Raw genomic sequence first — 18,076 nt, 5'->3', positions numbered from 1 at the left:
TAGTGCATTCTATGGGTTTGGTGTTTGAGACCATCTATGGGAACCCTCTTTTCTCTTTCAAAACATCAGTCACTCCAGTTGGCTCATAGCATCATGGGATAAAAACAGCACCATCTGAGCACAGCACGGTGAACAGCACACCCTCACCTCGCTGCCACCAGCCTCTCTGACTCCCAAATACAAACAAACACAAAAATGTGTACTGTGTGCTTCAGAACTGCCTGGGTTATAAAGGACTTCGTTGCCTTTGCAAATAAACAAACAAATATAAAAAATAAAAGCCATGTGCTTTATATAATGCTGCGTATGTCTTATTTTCTAAAAAAAAATGTGAACATAATTTGATGTATTCTTCTAATACTTTATAAGTAATGGCCTCTCTTTAAAACTGTCATTTTCTTAAGATGGTTCATTTGAATTGAAGAATCATATAAGGTAAAGGGACCTTGTCAGGAAGAGGAACCTCCAGGGACCATGTTGCCATGACGGCTATAACACTCTGACCTTGTCTGTTATATCCAGAGTCGGTTCATGAACATGACAAGGGACTGTCCAGGTTTAGGCAGTGGTGGTTCTAGACCCTCTGAACCGGGGATTCCAGAATGGAACCAGGGTCCGGATCGGGGGGGGGGGGGGGGGATGGGGTATTCTGAAAACTTTAGCCTAATTCGCTAAAAATAGTGACAAAATCGCTACGTTGTAAATACTGCTGCCGCTTTGTCACCATTCACAAAATGATGTGTCTCACGCCTCATTTATGGGGGCTGTAGGGCGTGGGGCAAGGATATTGTGACCGCTTTGCACAAGCTGCAATTGTCTTTTAAATCTTGAATCCTTTCAGATCACTTTAGGTTCTACAGGTCGCACCTTTCATAGAAATTTTGTGGCACTGATTTTGTAACATGGTTAACAGAAATGGCAAAAATAAATTCATTAGTGCAGAACGCACAGTTTCACTAAGCCAGTCTCTGCATGCCTGGCTTACTGACCAATGATCAGGAAAAATAAATGTAATCCGCTGGCAGGTAAATATTTATGAATGGGGTGGGGGAACAGTGGAATGGTTGTTGTCAGCTCTGTCCATGGTATTCCCATCCCCTAGTTTTTTGTAGCACACAAACTCTGCACTTTCAGCCAATAGGCATAGAGAATGTGTGAATGGAGCGCAGGACCGTATTGGCTGAGCTGCCCGCTCTCTCAGGCCCCTTCCACTGGTATAAAAGTTGCCCCAGTAAACCTGGGGTGCTCTCCACACCAGCCATGACACCCTTCCACCTCCCTGCCCTCCTGCTGTTCTGCTGTGCCCTGCTGCCCCACGGCACGGGTCTCCCGTCCCAGCCCAGGGAAGCAGCTGTTGCTCGCCAGAGAGGTACCACGCTGCACATTACAGGGCAAGGCACATGCTTAGTGTGTCCTAGTGAGAAATATGTAATATAGCATTTGAAATGTGTTTATTGTTTGAATTTGGGGGGAACCTTGTGGAGACACATTGTGTATCTTTTATCATGTTTCTTTCACAACTGTTTGTCGATTGAGACGCAGCAGTGGAAGATGATGACATGAAGGTGCAGATCGGTAAACTCTGGCAGGAGGTGAACTCCTTGAAAGAGATACAAGCACTGCAGACAGGTAATGTACAACCAAAAGGTTTTTTACATTAACGACATAGAGCTATTCACAACAGTGTGTTTCTAAAGAGTTTTTCAGAGTTTAAAAAGCATGCCAGTCGCCTTTCAGAGCTTTTTATCTTTACAAAATTTTAGAAAGTAGTATAGGTACTGCATTATCTTGCTGTAGCGTTGAGATATTTCAATCATTCAACAGGTGGCAGCAAAGCTCCCATGTTCCACAGGCCTGTATCTAAGTAAACAGTGTTACCTGAGAACTTGGTTGGCTTTACAGAGGCCACAATGTTTGGCTTGCACATTTAAACAGTGTACTTGTGTGCATGCTGTCACACTCAAAATAGCTCAGTGTTTTTCTCTGAAATCTGAAATGTAGACTAAAACCTTATTTGTCTTATGATAAATATTTATACAGACTGAAAATAGCAGCAACATCAGAGTGTTTGAAATTGATATGGGAAAATAATTACGCAACGTTTAATGTTAAAACTAAAAGATCAAAGATGAAACTGTAGCCTATCTTCAAAAAAACAAAAAGAAAGAACCTCTCTCTCTCACGCACACACACACACACACACAATCACACACACACACACACACACACACACACACACACAAAACAACAACCCTGTTTTTTCTCCAAATGATCTTTGTTATAGCCCAAACCTCTTTGAGTCATGTGTTCAACCAAATATTTGCATGGTTATTATTACTCCTCTCATGCTAAAAGACGACCCAACAATCATGACTTATAACCACAGTGAATCAGAAATTGTTTATTTTCAGTTTGTCTTCGTGGGATCAAAGCCCACAGGAAGTGTTACCTGGCTATTGAGGAGCCCAAACACTATCATGAAGCCAATGAGCACTGTATCGCACAAGGTGGGACACTAGCCACACCACGGAACCTGAAGGAAAACAGCGACCTAAAAAACTATGTCAGACACAGCTCTCCAGGATCTAAAGAGTTCTGGATCGGTGTGACCGATATTGTCAAAGAAGGCCAGTATGTTGATGTAAACAGCATGCCCGTCACCTATTTCAATTGGGATCGTGCCAAGAAGGAACCGACAGGAGGGAAACGAGAAAGCTGTGTCGTCCTCTCCCTCGTAGCAAAGGGGAAGTGGCATGACGAGGTCTGTCTTACTCAGAAGAAGTACATTTGTGAATACCTCATTCCTTAACATGGAATGATATGCAGTCTGTGTGGCTGGTGACAAGGATGTGATGACACATCTTTATTTACCCATTTTAAGTGAGCCATCTGATACAGCATTAAGTGATGCCTTGTGCTGTAAATGATTTGGAAGTAGATACGGTCTGTGGATATTCACCTTCTTGTTGTGTATTTTTCAGACACTACAACTTATAAATTGAAGAAATAAAGAAATGAAATGGGATTGTATGTTTTGATGCAATAAACAAAATATGCCATATTGAAAGAGTATTGATCCGTTTGATTTAATTCCCATATTATCAGTATGGTCATCGTCGTCGTCATCATCATCATCATCATGTCAAAATAACTGGTCAAGCGTGTTCAGGAAGTGACGCAAAGATTCGTCTGAAATCTCGCGATACCGAGAGTCGGACATTTTTACCCCCATTGATTACTGTTTGTGGTTGCAGTTATAACAGAAAGAAAGTACCTGCGATTACTTTGATAACAAGTTTTTTAGCCGCACAGTATAACTTCGATATATACCTGCGTTGGCTAAAACATAAACGATGTTCGTCCCCACCGCCGTAAAGAGTTACTGTTGACATCAGAGCCCGGGTAGATGTCCGCTTAACTGTCGCCCAAATGGAAATGGTGCCCAGCGAAGAGAACCAGCTTGTACCCAAAGAGGTGAGATAATCACTCACAGGGAGACCGGGTTCTGACACTGACAGGCCGTACGTCTATCCTCGATAAAGGCTCCTTTACCGACGAAGCTTCATCATAAAAGTATATGTTGTTTGTTTGGATGTCCTTTAGCTAAATAGTGGGGAAAACACAAAAAAATACGTTGCGTTTCCTGCTGACAAGGGCTCGCGTCAATCACGATACTTGGCTAGCTAGCTGGCTAACTAGCAGCGCTCGCGCCTACGTTAGCCTGGAAGTGCGCGAGAGAGTGCGCGAGCTAGCTTAGCTTAGCGTAGCTGACTGGCTCTCACCAGCTAGCGCTAGCTGGTCGGCTAATGTTAGCTGTGAGCTAGCTGTTGGCTGCCTTGTGTGTTATGGTCGATAAACATCACGAAGACGTTTAGTTTTTTTGTCATCAAATGTTTACTTGCGGATTAGGAACATAATTACCATGGTTTAACGAAGGTTGCATTTTAAATGTTCAACTTCTTAGTTGGCTAGCTAGCGAATTAGCCATCGATAGCGACAGATTCTGTCAAAAAAAGACAGAAAAGAAGTTTCCGTCTGAGGGCTGACTGCGCTAACTGACTGGCTAACGAAGCCAGCTAGCGAGCACTGCTAACTGGACCGAGAGCTAATGGGAGTCTAAACAAGCTTCTCCCCGTGCAAAATGCAACTTTGGTTTTAGTTTCGAACTAACAAATATGTGAAATGTGCGAATATGTGAACGTCATTAACATTTAATTTATTAAAAACCTTTGAAAAATGATTACTTTGCTAACTAGCTAGCAGTTTTTATAAGCTAAGCTAGCTAGTTAGCTTTTTGAGATCTCATGTAAGCTAGCAAGTGTTGAGAATGTCACCTATCACATACATTTGGGGTGAAATTCAAGTGTAAATATCGTCAGCTAGATTGTTTGGACTTCATTGTTGGATATAGTTGATGGCTAATGCAGGACTATATTTTTATTATTACTGTAAGCATGAGATGCATGAGTGAAAACGTGTTTTAAATGCTTAGAACGTATGTTGGTATTTATAATTTTGGCGTTATTTTTGCTGACACATGCGACGTTGTTTACTAGCTAACGAAAGTTGGTTGTTGTGACGTCCTTTTTACCAGTGTGCTAAAATTGATCATGACCAAATCACGTTTGTTTAGCATATTTAGTGTTTCGTTATTTGCATGAAACAATAATATATATAACAAAGAACACAGGACTTCTTTCAATGGGGAATTGACATATGTTTTCTTTTACCTGTTTAAAAATAAGATCTCAATATTCTATTCTGGAAACCAATAACCAACCAACAGATAGTCAAATATAAATTGACGTTTGCAGTTAATTAGTCATGTGTTAAGTATAGCCTTCCTTAAATTGAAAACCTCAGTTTTAGTTTTATAGCCTTAATTAACTTTAAAATTTCATCAGCTGAAACGAAACGTTATTTCTTGGTGGTTTTTTTTTTTTTACCCCAGTTTGTCACAAAGTAATTTCATTTTGCTTTAAACCTTCACTATAAATTATAATAAACAATAGCTATGTAATCCTATCCTCCCATAAAGAACAGTTTTTTGTTGCCCAGGGTTACCCATTGTACAGTGAGCGGTGGTCTCACAAATTTCCATGTAAATGAACCTGCAGCTTTCCATCATAGTCTCCTTTGTATAGGGCTAACCTTTGTAGGGGTCAGTGCCCTTCTGTATATGGATAGCTCTTTTTCAAGATTGTTTGACCAACTAAAAGGCTGGCTGGTTGACTCAGGTCAAATAGCTTTAGAACCCCCGTTTCTGTCCAGAACAATGTGCTGTTTCTAGAGAATTCACCACTTTCAGCCTGCCTGTCTTTTGGGGGAGACGGATAGATAAAGACATCTAAAGGCATTTCTCGCATCTCTTTGAGGCTGGTTGTTAAGTGCGTGCTGTGGACAGAGCTGGCGTGCTGCTCATCCTGTGAACCCTTTCTTTATTCCCTCTACATTACATCATCCGAAGTAGATATCTGCTCAGGACGTTCTCTGTAATCAGGTCTGTTTGGGCATGGTGGAAGCTGACCTAGCTTTCAGCAGGGCTTCCTGCTCTACTCTACACGATGGCCTTGGGCTCCTTGGGATCTCCTTGGGATCTGACGCTTGGTCCACATCATTCTTCTGATTAGTTTAAGTCCTCACAAGCTTCCCAGGAACTTCATTGTTGTGCTTGTGGTGCACTTACACAGACGTGTGCGTGTTTGTGCAAGTGAAGCTGTCGGGTTTGTAATACTAGACTGCACTTTCGAGGCATCAAAACTAACTGTGTGCTAATTGATCTGTTAATGGTTTTATTATTCATTCAAATTAGGCCTAGTAGCCGTTGTCAGGATTACCCGTTAGACCTACATTTTACTGCTAGCTTGAATAGAAATTGACGGAGGAACTGAAGAAGTAGAAGTTGCTGTAATCTGTGCCTTAATGGCAATATCCTCAAATCGAGGAGTTCTTGATCCGTGGTCGGTTCTGCTCCTGTCATAAACTCTAGGTTAAACCGCATCCTCGTTGTCTCTCAGACGAATGCAGAGGGAACAAGTGTTGTGCGTAACTCTGTGAACAGCATCAGTCACGTTCGTCTCCACGGTCTCCTGTTACAGCCGCGTGCCGCTCGTCGAAGGCCGCGGACTCGTGCGGCGGCGGGATCGGAGAGGTTTTGATCGAGTTATTCTGATGGTCCTCAAGTGTGCTTGGAAATGCCAAGAAGGGCATGTCAGGCCCGTGGCTCGGTCTGCCTGCCTCCAGGCCGCAGGCCAGCTGGGAATGTTTGCTGGGTGCTGTGCTCGATGTAGCCAGTGCTCTGCCGTTCGCCTTTGATTTTTGGGGTGATGCCCCATCTCCACAGCACCTGTGGTCTACGTGGAGCTCTGACGGTCGATGTTAACGTCTCCTCCCCCTTGTCATTTGGCGGGCCATAGTTTCAGCAGCTGGCTGGTTCTCTCCTCAGGCGATGGCCGTTTGCCAGGTTTATTGGCGTCTGAGCCTGCTCTAGCCTACTTCAGGTCTGCACGTAGTGATGTTATCCGTGGTAAAAATACCTCTTAATCCTATAATACCCCAGAGCTTGTTGATATCCGTGGGTCCTTTTGAGTGGCGTTCTAGTGTTGGTCTATTACCCAGTGCTTTCCCTCATCTGATGGTCTAAACCATCAAGAGTGGAAGTGAAAGTGCTCAGGAAAAGCTCGGCGTGTTGGGCTGCGCTCTACATGGCTTATTCTTTCTGCTCAGTGCCAAACCATTTCACTCCCATGCCCTCTGTGCTTTTCCATCAGGGTGTATTTTGGAGTTGCAGACAGAGTATTCTGGAGGAAATGAAGAAGAGGTTCTCTCAGGTAGATCTGGCATGAGGGTTTCGGACGTGCGTGTTTGTGTGTGAGCAGCATGAAGTGTGAATTCGGACCGATTCCTTAATTAAAACAATGCTAACTCAAAACTAACATGTGAGAGTGACGGTTAAGGTGAGGGAATGTAGCTGTGCTTGTAAGTAGCTCGGTCTCGGAAAAAAGAAAAGGTACCGTTAAACTGAGCATATTGCAGGATTAATTCCTGATGAGATAAAATGCTGGTTGTTTCTGCATTGTTGTCTCTACTCGTGAACATGGACCTGGTCTGCCAGGAACTGGATCACTAGTGTGAGTTTCGAAGGCCCTGCCACATAGCTTGTGGTAACATGAGCAGAATGGTGGTGGAGGACAGACTGAAGGAACAGAGGGACTGTGAAAAGAAAATGGCCCAGTCTTTGTAAACACAGCCTGTGATTTGCAGCGAGTAGACATTATGCTCTCGACTGCGTATTCGGCGGTGTGATTCTTTACATGGTTACGCCGTTTTCCCATGTTGCTCAACCCGAAGTTCCAAGCAGTTGTGGTATGATGAGAAATTTCCCGGTTCACTGGAAGGCATTCTCTCTCTCTCTCTCTCTCTCTCTCTCTCTCTCTCTCTCTCTCTCTCTCTCTCTCTCTCTCTCTCTCTCACTCACTCTAACCCCCCCCCCCCCCCCCCCCCCCCCCCCTTCTCGTGCACGTCTTGGTCAAACCCGCCCAAACCGTGTGTCTGCTATCCTGGACATCACCACGAGCTTTCACAGCTTCATGGGAAGCTTCTTGCGGCGTTGATGAGGGCTGTAAATTGAGGTGCAGGGCATGTTTCCTGATGTGCTAATAAGCTGCCTGCCTTCCCACTTAAGCTGTGTCTTCACAGAGCTTAACGTAAAGCGTGGCTGGAGTAGGTCATGTCGGCACTGCGTTGCGTAACCACCTCTGCTCCACTTTCCCTCACCTCTAGACGCTCCTCCCCGTCACGCAATGCTTGGGTCCGGGGAATTTCTCAACAACTGGCTGTTGACTGAGCCCCTTGATCGAGTCCTCTCAGAGTGACCCATCACTTGTCTGTTGAGCAGAATGCACAGGGGCGGAGCCTGGAATGCTGGGGGAGGGTGGGGGCGTGGCCTGTGACTCAGCCTGGCAGGCCTCACCAGCTAAAGTGACGGTGCTGTTTTCTGTGGTGCAGATAGAGAGCGCTGCTGAGGAACCTCGAGTGTTGTGTATAGTCCAGGACACCACCAACGCCAAGACCCGTCAACGAGAGGCTCACCCTCAACCTCCCGGCATCCACCACCCTCGCCAAGCTCTACGAGGACGTCGCGCACAAGGCGGGCTATGTGAACGGCACCTTCGAACTGGCATGGGGCAACGTGGTGGAAATGGTGAGCCAATCCTCTCCTTGGGAATACCACTCCAGGACCAGTTTGGTGGCTTAATATATTGTGCTTCTGTTCTGTTCCTTTCATAGATGTTGGGTGGGTTTGTCCTGGGGGGTGTGTGTGTGTGGGGGGGGGGGGGGGGGGGGGGGGGGGGGTGTTTGTGCACACACGCATGTTCTGGGCCCTTACCTAATCCTGCAGCTGACCCGCAGCACAGGTGCTGGGCTGGACTTAGCTGGGTGAGTAGGTGGGGTTTGATCCAGGCCCTGTACCGCTGCCTCGCAGAGCCAAACAATGGGCAGCATGCAAATGTAACAACTACTGTGGCCCCCTTGAAATCACACATGGTAGGCCTGTGTGTGTGTGTGTATGTATGTGTGTGTATGTATATATATATTATATATATATATATATATATATATATATATATATATATATATATATATATATATATATATATATATATATGAGAGAGGGAGAGACACACACACCATTAGTTTATGTGGTTTAGAAACAAATCCTCTGGTAAATCAGGTAAATGGAAAGTTTTTGTCTGACTGTCTGTCTGACTGTCTGTCTGTCTGTCTGTCTTCCTCTTCTCCACAGGCCCCTTTGGAGCACGCCAGTGAGATGTCGCTGGTGGAATCCGGATTTGAGCCGGGAAAAAGGAACTTCCTGCAGCTCACAGACAAGGATGGCGAGCAGCCTCAGATAGCTTCTGTGAGTGTGGCTGTGGGCGTGGGGCTGTGGTGCAGATGCACAGTTGTCAGTATGCGTAAGAGTGCTTCTGCACCGCCTGCCTGGGGGGGTGGGGGGGTTTATCTGTTCCAACAGCTGCTTCCTACGGGCCCAGAGCTGAGAGCAGAGCAGCGCGTTTAGCTCTTCAACCAAAAGTCCTGCAGACAGAATTTGTTTTTATGGGAATATCCCATAAACCATTTCATTTACATGAACAGCAGGCTTCTCAGCGGTCTGATATTGGCTGATGAGGCTATATGCAGAAGGTTTTCATAAATTCTTAACCACGTGTGTGTAGTTTCTTACCCTGCGTGTGTGTGTGCGCGCGCGTGTGTGTGTGTGTGTGTGCGCGCGTGTGTACATGTGTTTGCGTCCCTCTCTCACAGGACGAGTCGGGTACGGCAGACAGTAGCGGTCTGGACGACAGCTCCCAGGAGCGCTTCATCGGGCCTTTACCCCGGGACGGTACTGTAGGCTGCATCAGCGACTACAGCAGCCCCAGCTACTCCTACTCCTCCATACTCAACAAGTCTGACACAGGTAGCGCCGGCTCAGGCCCGTGATCAGCACGGCACTCCATTACTCCGCCTCCCAGAGTCTCCGCCTTCATCTTCGCCCGCCTGTCTGTCTGTCTGTAGGATACGTGGGGTTGGTCAATCAGGCCATGACCTGTTACCTGAACAGCTTACTGCAGACCCTGTTCATGACGCCAGAGTTTAGAAATGCACTGTACAAGTAAGTGACCCGCACACGTTTGTCACCTTCCTTGAGAGACGCAGACAGACACAAGCAGGGAGAGAGACGGGAGAAACCAAACCCTTGTTCTGTCCTCCAAGTTGGGAGTTTGAGGAGTCTGAGGAGGACCCAGTCACCAGTATCCCCTACCAGCTGCAGAGGCTGTTTGTGCTGCTCCAGACCAGTAAGAAGCGTGCCATCGAGACCACGGATGTGACGCGCAGCTTTGGCTGGGACAGCAGTGAGGGTGAGTTCAGCCCCCAGAAACCCGACCTGTGCTACTGCTAATTGCATCGAAGCACTTCAAAGTGCAGGATTTTGTTCCCTTCTCTGCATTACTGTGAAACTGTTCGTGTGTGTGTGTGTGTGTGTGTGTGTGTGTGTGTGTGTGTGTGTGTGTGTGTGTGTGTGTGTGGCGCGTTACAGCCTGGCAGCAGCATGATGTCCAGGAACTCTGTCGGGTCATGTTTGATGCCTTGGAGCAGAAGTGGAAACAAACAGAGCAGGTACGGACCACAGCTCCTGACACCTCCTTAAGACGCCCATCTGAAGCCCCTAATCCGCCCACCAAGGTCTGAACAAAGAGCCCAATGTGACCAGGAAAGTCCCAGGGCGGGAGGGGAGGGGGAGGTTGCATCCTTTGTAAGTAAGCTTGTCTCAGTGTCTGTTTTGTCATGATCCAAGCTCCTTCACTCCCTGCTGTGTTCGTGTATGAGGACAGGCTGCTAGTAACATGCCGAAAAAGGTGTTGAAAGGTTCAGTATCACCGGTGTGACTGACGCCACCTTGTTTGCGTTGACCTTTAATATTCGTGCGAGCAAGTCTTTCACTTCAAATTTGAGAGATTGGATTTTTGTTAGAGATTGCAGCAAATGCCAATGTGTGATTCCTAGTTTCATTCAGCATTTTGGGCAATGTAGAGTTTGTTGGTCTTACTCGGTGCGTGATGTGGGGTTTGATCCTGTGTCCTGTGTCGGCACTCGTCAGGCTGACCTTATAAACCAGCTGTACCAGGGCAAGCTGAAGGACTACGTGCGCTGTTTGGAGTGCGGCTACGAGAGCTGGCGTATCGACACGTACCTGGACATCCCTCTGGTCATCAGGCCCTTTGGTGCCAGCCAGGCGTTTGGCAGTGTGGTGCGTACCTACACTACCCCCTTTCTCCCTGCGAGCGTGTCTCCGCACCGGATGTGAAGCGCCCTGTGACTTGTCTGTTATTCTGCCGTCACAGGAGGAGGCGCTGCAGGCCTTCATCCAGCCCGAGACTCTGGACGGGCCCAACCAGTACTTCTGTGAGCGCTGCAAGAAGAAATGTGACGCTCGTAAAGTGAGTGGCAACTCCTCTCTCTCTTGTTCTCCTTCTCTCTCTCTCTCTCTCTCTCTCTCTCTCTCTCTCTCTCTCTTTCTTTTTCTCTCTCTAACAAACACACATTCTTATTCTCGTGACCCAGGGCCTGAGGTTCCTGCACTTCCCGTATCTGCTGACTCTGCAGCTGAAGCGCTTTGACTTTGACTACACCACTATGCACCGCATTAAGCTCAACGACCGCATGACCTTCCCCGAAGAGCTCGACATGAGCCCCTTCATGGACCTGGACGACGAGGTGCGTTCACACCCTCCGCCGCTTCCCTGAGCCTCTCCGCTGTAATGCAGGACCCCCGGGACTGACCGGCGTGTCTCCGCTTTGCTGTCCGCCCTGCAGAAGTCTCCCCAGACGGAGAGCTGCACAGACAGCGGCGCTGAAAATGAGGGCAGCTGCCACAGCGACCAGATGAGCAACGACTTCTCCACGGACGACGGCGTGGACGAAGGCATCTGCCTGGACAGCGCCGGCGCGGCCGAGCGGGTCCTGAAGCCGAAGGTACGTCCGGCGCCGCCCCCCACTGCCGTTGGCCGTGAGGCACGACGTAAACCCCGCCCGTCCGCACCTCATGTGTCGTCTCCCTCTTCAGCAGAGCTCGCTGATCTTTGAGCTGTTCTCTGTGATGGTGCATTCTGGGAGCGCGGCGGGGGGACACTACTACGCCTGCATCAAGTCGTTCAGCGATGGCCAGTGGTACAGCTTCAACGACCAGCACGTCAGCAAGGTCCCCCGATTTCCTCCCCGCAAAACACTTCACCCTCGTTCTGAAAACCTCGCAGCCCTCTGCGTAATTCCTCGCCTAACGAGAATGCTAATGTGCATTTGGCTCCGTGCGTGGGACTGAAGCCTTTGATGGCGTTGTGTTCAGATCACGCAGGACGACATCAGGAAGACGTACGGCGGCACCTCAGGGAGCAGAGGCTACTACATCCAGCGCCTTTGCCAGGTCCGTAGAGTCCGCCGTATCTGCGCAGCCGCTCACGTCTGCGGCCGCCTGCTCTCTCCGCTCCCGTGCCTTCAGAGACGAGAGCCCCGGGCGCTAGGCCTCGTATTAAATCGAGACTTTATCCATTACACGACTAAATGACGTCTTTGCAGGATGAAAACAACAGAGTCTTTATTTGGCTCTGAACAAAGCCCCTTTTGATGGCTGCCCCTCTGTCCGGCGCTCACGGACGCCAGTAGCCTAAGAAAGAACATTTTTACCTCTAATAATATTTAGGCTGGAATGTCCCCCAAATGTATCTCTAATGGTCTCGTGTTTCAACAGCTCCACAAATGCCTACATGCTTATTTACAGACTGAAGGATCCTTCGCGGAATACAAGTAAGGGAACAGTTATGAGGTTACTCCGAAAAATCCATATTTTGGCTCTTCTTATTATTCACCAGAACACCAAAGCGCATTAATATACTCAATAAGGTTCCATTCGCATACTTGTATAAAACGTGATCGCTCTTTTTAATCCAATCGTGTGTAGAGTATCTCGACGTGGAGGACTTCCCAGAGCACATAAAGCGCCTCGTGCAGAGAGAGAAGGAGTCCGAGGAGCAGGAGAAGAGACAGCGAGAGATCGAACGCAACACGTGCAAGGTGCCCCCTCTTCCGAGCCCCCTCCCTGAGCGTGTCCCCCCCCCCCCGGCCTTCCGTGCAGAAGCTGACGGCTGGCCCCCTCTCCCCTCCTCTCTCAGATCAAGCTGTTTTGCATGCATCCCATCAAGATGATGATGATGGAAAGCAAACTCGAGGTGCATAAGGACAAAACACTCAGAGAGGCCACTGAAACTGCATACAAGGTAATCCTGGTCCATTTCATACAGGGTTCTGTTCAGGGAGCCTATTGGTGCTTTGTTCACCAATTTAGTTTGTTATAACTCTGACATCAATTGATTGGGGTGTTTTTGTCACGTTACTAATCTTCCCTCTGCGATTCGGTCTAAATGTACGGTATCTCTCCAAATCCGTGCTTCTGCGTTCTTGGCTCCTCCCGGCGGACAGTTGATGGATCTAGAGGGCGTGGTCCCGCTGGACTGCTGCCGTCTGGTGAAGTACGATGAGTTCCACGAGTACCTGGAGTGCTCGTACGAGGGCGAGGAGGACATGCCCATGGGTCTGCTGCTCGGCGGGGTCAAGTCCTCCTACATGTTCGACCTGCTGCTGGAGACTCGCAGGCCCGACCAGGTGTTCCAGCCATACAAACCCGGAGGTACGCCCATGTCTGCGCCCGCTCCGTCCCCTACGGACGACGTCTTCCTGCCCTTCCTTATTAATCAAGCTTAGAAGCGAGACGGAAACTCCTGACCCACCTGCTTGAATTTAGTTCCTTTTTTGACCACATGATGGCAGTGTTGTTTTCTAACCCGTGTATTTACTGGCATTACACCTTAAGTTGTATTTATGGTCTCAGGATATCCAATGATCGACTTTGCTATTTAGATCATCTTCTGCCTCTGTACTGTGTTCTTCCACCTCTTTCATCTTCCATTGTGTCCTACAATTCACCATTTCATCTTAAGAAGTACTAAGTATCGCTCTGTTGCACGCTGAGGTTGGTCTCCTGAAGGTTCCTGTGTTTGTGTGAACGTTTCTTCAGAGGTGATGGTGAAGGTCCACGTGGTGGATCTAAAGAGTGAGACCATCGCTGCTCCCGTTAGCGTGCGGGCGTACCTGAACCAGACCATTACAGAGTTCAAGCAACTCATTGCACAGGTGCGCACACACTGCACGATGGCACGATTCCCAGACACCGTGCCCCACTCTTTAGTTAAGACTTGAGTCTTCCTCTTCGATCAATAACTTGACGTAAATGGCAGGAAAGGCTTCAACAGCCCTGTTTTGCTGCATTTCTTTAACTTTTCACTGGGCGTCATAACTATGTCTCAACATCCTGGCATTCATCCTCCCTCGTCCCGCCCTCCCCAGGCCACAGGGCTCTCTGCCGAAACCATGCGCGTCGTACTGGAGCGCTGCTATAACGATCTCCGCCTCCTCTACGTGCCCAGCAAGACACTTAAAGCAGACGGATTTTTCAGGAGTAACAAGGTTTGCTCTCTCAGTCCTGACCACCAAGTCAGTTTGGTCAATTGCACTTGTGTGAGACTCTTTGTCTTAGGCCTCTAGCTATTGCTCTGGTGTCTAAATTGATATCTTTTCAATTATTTGTTAATTGTTTGTTTTTTTTTTTTTCCTCTCAAGGTTTTTGTGGAGAGCTCCGACTCTGCAGACCACCAGGTCACGTTTACCGACTCCCTCTTGTGGAAGCTGTTGGACCTACACGGGAACACGATCAGACTCTTTGTGTCGCTCCCTGTGCAGTCGCCCGGCCCTCTGGCCCACAGAACTAGTTGCCCCAAAGTGAGCCGTGACTCCGAGGACTCGTTCGAGGGGGCAAAAGGCGGAGATCAGTCTGTGGAGGCCATCCTAGAGGAGAGCACGGAGAAGCTGAAGAACCTCTCCCTCCAGCAGCAGCAGCAGCAGACCTCCAGCACCAGCGACAGCCAGAAGAGCTCCGACCACAGCGACTTTGAGCACATAGAGTTCCCCGAGCCCTCCCAGGAGGCCGGCCGGACGGACGTCCGCGGCCGTCCGGCCGGGGCCTCCTCCGACCCGGAGAACCAGTTCGCCTCGGAAGAGCGTTCCGACTCGGACGCCAACAACGATCGCAGCACGAGCTCGGTGGACTCTGACATCCTGAGCTCCAGTCACAGCAGCGACACGCTGTGCAACGTGGACAGTGGCCCCCTGCCGCTGGCCAACGGGCTCGACTCACACAGCATCACCAGCAGCCGACGTTCGAAGGCGCACGAGGGCAAGAAGGAGACGTGGGACACGGCGGAGGAAGACTCCGGCACCGACAGCGAGTACGACGAGAACGGCAAGAGCAAAGGGGAGGCGCAGTACCTGTACTTCAGGGCGGAGCTCTTCTCACAGGAGGACGCGTCCGCGGACGGCCAGAAATGTGAGGATGAAGGGTTCTAATCTGTAATAACCCAGATTATGCCTCTACCAACATGTTATTTTTGTCCATGGCGCTGAAAACTCAAATGGCTATTAGTAGACTTTCGTGGTGATTTTTGGTCATTTTGATTTCCTGACCGTCAGCCACACCTGTTTCCAGGTCTGCTCGTCCACGTCGACAAGAGAATCACGCTGGCGGCGTTCAAACAGAACCTGGAGCCGTTTGTGGGTGTGGCCGCCACGCAGTTCAAGGTTTTCCGAGTCTACGCCAACAACCAGGAGTTTGAGAGCGTGCGGCTCAACGAGACTCTCTCCTCCTTCTCGGATGACAACAAGGTTCTCCTCATCCTCACCAGCAGCGCATGAATGAAAGCGTCCCTCCCTTGGTCTTTAGCACGTGGGTTAAGGCTCCTGGTCTTGTCGTTACCACAGGTCACCATTCGGTTGGGAAGGGCACTAAAGAAGGGTGAATACAGGGTGAAGGTGTACCAGCTGCTAGTCAATGACCCAGAGGTAAGGTGGCCATCGGCGTGGCCTTACACACCACACACCGGGGCAGGTCCTGGCGGTGTTCGTGCTGGTCTGGAGGTGCCATGTCGTGTCTCCTTTCAGCCCTGCAAGTTCCTGCTGGACACCGTGTTTGCGAAGGGCATGACTGTCAGGCAGTCCAAGGAGGAACTGCTTCCCCAGCTCGGAGAACAGTGCAAGCTGGACCTCACCATAGACAGGTCAGCGTCACGCTGCGTTCAGGTCGCCTTCCTGAACTAATATATTGGGTACGAATGCAAGATAATTAAATGAAAAAAAAAATGTGTGAATGACTAAAAGTGGTTGCATGTTAATTGGAGGCTTCTTGGGTGAGAATGTCACCGCAGCCCAGACATGCAGTGGTGAGAAGAATTCAGTGAGTGATTCAAGATTCAGTGACTCATCACGGTGGCTGACCTTTCAGAGGTCACTCGCTGCTGTGATTTACTCTGCTGAATGCCCACATAATACGAATCATCTTGGTCCTTGTGTGTGTATGTGCACGTGTGGACACAGGTTTCGACTCAGGAAGAAGACCTGGAAAAACCCAGGCACAGTGTTTCTGGACTATCACGTCTACGAGGAGGACATCAATATCTCCAGTAACTGGGAAGTCTTCCTCGAAGCTCTTGAAGGTAAACTCTGAGCTTTACAGACAACGGCACCTTCGTCAGATCCTCTTAAGCACGAGGCTTTTGCTATGTGTAATCAGTCTAGATGTTTCATTATGTGTTTGTGTAAACAGCACACCATGCTCACTCCCCCCCGCAGACGGCCGTCTCCGGTTCTTGCATGGTCCTAGTGCTGTCTGCTTATGATGGATCTTTGTTTTGTAGCTAGAGAGGTTGCGTGCGTGCGCGTGTGTGTGTGACAAACACGGCGGTCTTTATGACCCTGTTGTGGCTGTGTGCCGCAGAGCCGGAGCGGATGAAGTCCATGTCTCAGCTGGCCGTGCTGACGCGCCGTTGGCGACCCCGGCAGATGAAGCTGGAGCCCTTCCGGGAGGTGGTGCTGGAGAGCAGCAGCGTGGACGAGCTGAAGGAGAAGGCAAGCCTCCACCCGCCTCCACCCGCGGCCTGCCGAAGCACTTGTGTCTAATGCTGAATTGTTTTCTGTTTCCCTGCAGTTGAGTGAAATGAGTGGAATTCCTCTTGAGAACCTGGAATTTGCCAAGGTAGTCTGCTCATGTCACGAGTCCTCTTTTCTGAGGCTGTTGCGAGCCCCGTCTGCATAGCCGAGCATTTTCCCTGCACACCTGAGTCAGCTTAATAAGGTCTAAGTGATGGCTGAGGATTCAGGAGTGGCAGAAAGGGTGTTTTGATGAAGTATGGTGTACTGTCCGCTCAAGGAATGATCTTTATCTCTGTTTGAAACGTCTCTCCTAGCGTGGCGTTAGGACATAAAACTTTATATTTCCCTCTTCCTCCTGTAGGGAAGAGGAACGTTTCCGTGTGACATATCTGTGTTGGAGATCCATCAGGATTTGGACTGGAATCCTAAAGTTTCTACACTCAACGTGTGGCCGCTGTACATCTGCGACGATGGTGCGGTGGTCTTCTACAGGTAACGGATCTGCGTTCACAACAGAGCCGTGACGTGAACCGAGGTTGTGGTGTCTGCTGTGTGCACGCCCCGCTGGGGGGAGGGCCTCTGACGTTAGTGGGCCGTGTGCAGAGCAGAACCCACGTCCGGTCGCGTTCATCCGGGCTGGAACCGTCCCGGCGGTGACCGTCTGATGGGCCTCAACGTCTCGCCCCGCAGGGACAGCACCGAGGAGCCCATGGAGCTCTCCGAAGAGGAGCGCAACGATCTGATGAAGAAGGAGACCAGCCGGCTCCTGAAGACGGGCCACCGGGTCAGCTACTCGCCCCGCAAAGAGAAAGCCCTGAAGATCTACCTGGACGGCGGCCCCAGTAAAGACCCGGGCCAGGACTGAGGGCGGGGCCTGACCGCCCTGATCACAGAAATATATTTTTTTTATAGACGGCCTGCCGGCTGCAGTGTGGCACTGGCCCTCTGGGACACCCGTTTGATGCCAGGGCCCCCACATCGAATCCAACGTCACCAGTGCTGTATGGCCGAGCCCCTCCCTGAGCACTGTGGGAGGGGGCATTGCCAGGCTCAGAACGCTATTGTGCACTATAGTTTATCGAACTGTAAAGTTTAAAAGGGAAGTGCAAAGGCTATTTCAAAGGAAAAGGAATCCGATTATTCAGACAAATCAATCAGATGTGACCTTATAGAGATGGATGCACTTGTGGACTAGGGTAGAGGACTCTGGCAGTGGTAACTCATTCTCTGGGCTGTCTCTATCCTCAGTTCTCTCCATTGATGATCATTTTTTTTTTGGGGGGGGGGGGGGGGGGGGGGCTCCATTACTGTGTCTTTCACTTACTCCGAGTGGTGATTTGAGACCATTGTGTTATACATACATGTCCATGATCCAGGCTCATTTCTTGAGAACCCCCCCCCCCCCCCCCCCCCCCCCCCCCCCCCCATTTCCCATAGTGACCACAAGGCTGAACGTGTTCACTGTCGGATCATCTTCACGTTT

At 49.3% G+C, this 18,076-nt stretch overlaps 2 protein-coding genes across 2 annotated transcripts; both read left to right on the top strand.

Moving 5' to 3' along the window:
- Window positions 1–1,258: 1,258 nt before the first annotated feature.
- clec3a (C-type lectin domain family 3, member A) lies at window positions 1,259–3,052 on the top strand. The gene is made up of 3 exons (XM_077023670.1): window positions 1,259–1,369; window positions 1,537–1,629; window positions 2,412–3,052. The coding sequence occupies exons 1-3, from the start codon at window positions 1,261–1,263 to the stop codon at window positions 2,807–2,809; spliced, it is 600 nt and encodes a 199-aa protein (XP_076879785.1). The 5' UTR covers window positions 1,259–1,260; the 3' UTR covers window positions 2,810–3,052.
- A 141-nt stretch (window positions 3,053–3,193) lies between these two features.
- Window positions 3,194–17,981, top strand: usp47 (ubiquitin specific peptidase 47). Its single transcript, XM_077023669.1, is given in 31 exon segments — window positions 3,194–3,474; window positions 6,771–6,830; window positions 8,008–8,073; window positions 8,075–8,203; window positions 8,807–8,920; window positions 9,325–9,478; window positions 9,577–9,673; window positions 9,775–9,920; window positions 10,100–10,179; window positions 10,661–10,810; window positions 10,905–11,000; window positions 11,125–11,277; window positions 11,377–11,535; window positions 11,627–11,761; window positions 11,906–11,965; window positions 11,967–11,983; window positions 12,308–12,363; window positions 12,518–12,630; window positions 12,729–12,833; window positions 13,036–13,243; window positions 13,631–13,746; window positions 13,960–14,079; window positions 14,233–14,995; window positions 15,155–15,330; window positions 15,427–15,507; window positions 15,607–15,722; window positions 16,039–16,157; window positions 16,439–16,569; window positions 16,649–16,696; window positions 16,955–17,085; window positions 17,284–17,981. Coding segments are annotated over 31 exon segments (4,119 nt in total). The 5' UTR covers window positions 3,194–3,429; the 3' UTR covers window positions 17,459–17,981.
- Window positions 17,982–18,076: the final 95 nt, after the last annotated feature.

This window comes from Brachyhypopomus gauderio, chromosome 12, assembly GCF_052324685.1.
Source record: "Brachyhypopomus gauderio isolate BG-103 chromosome 12, BGAUD_0.2, whole genome shotgun sequence".
NCBI classification, from domain to species: Eukaryota; Metazoa; Chordata; class Actinopteri; order Gymnotiformes; family Hypopomidae; genus Brachyhypopomus; species Brachyhypopomus gauderio.
This window is presented reverse-complemented; position numbering and strand designations above follow the sequence as displayed.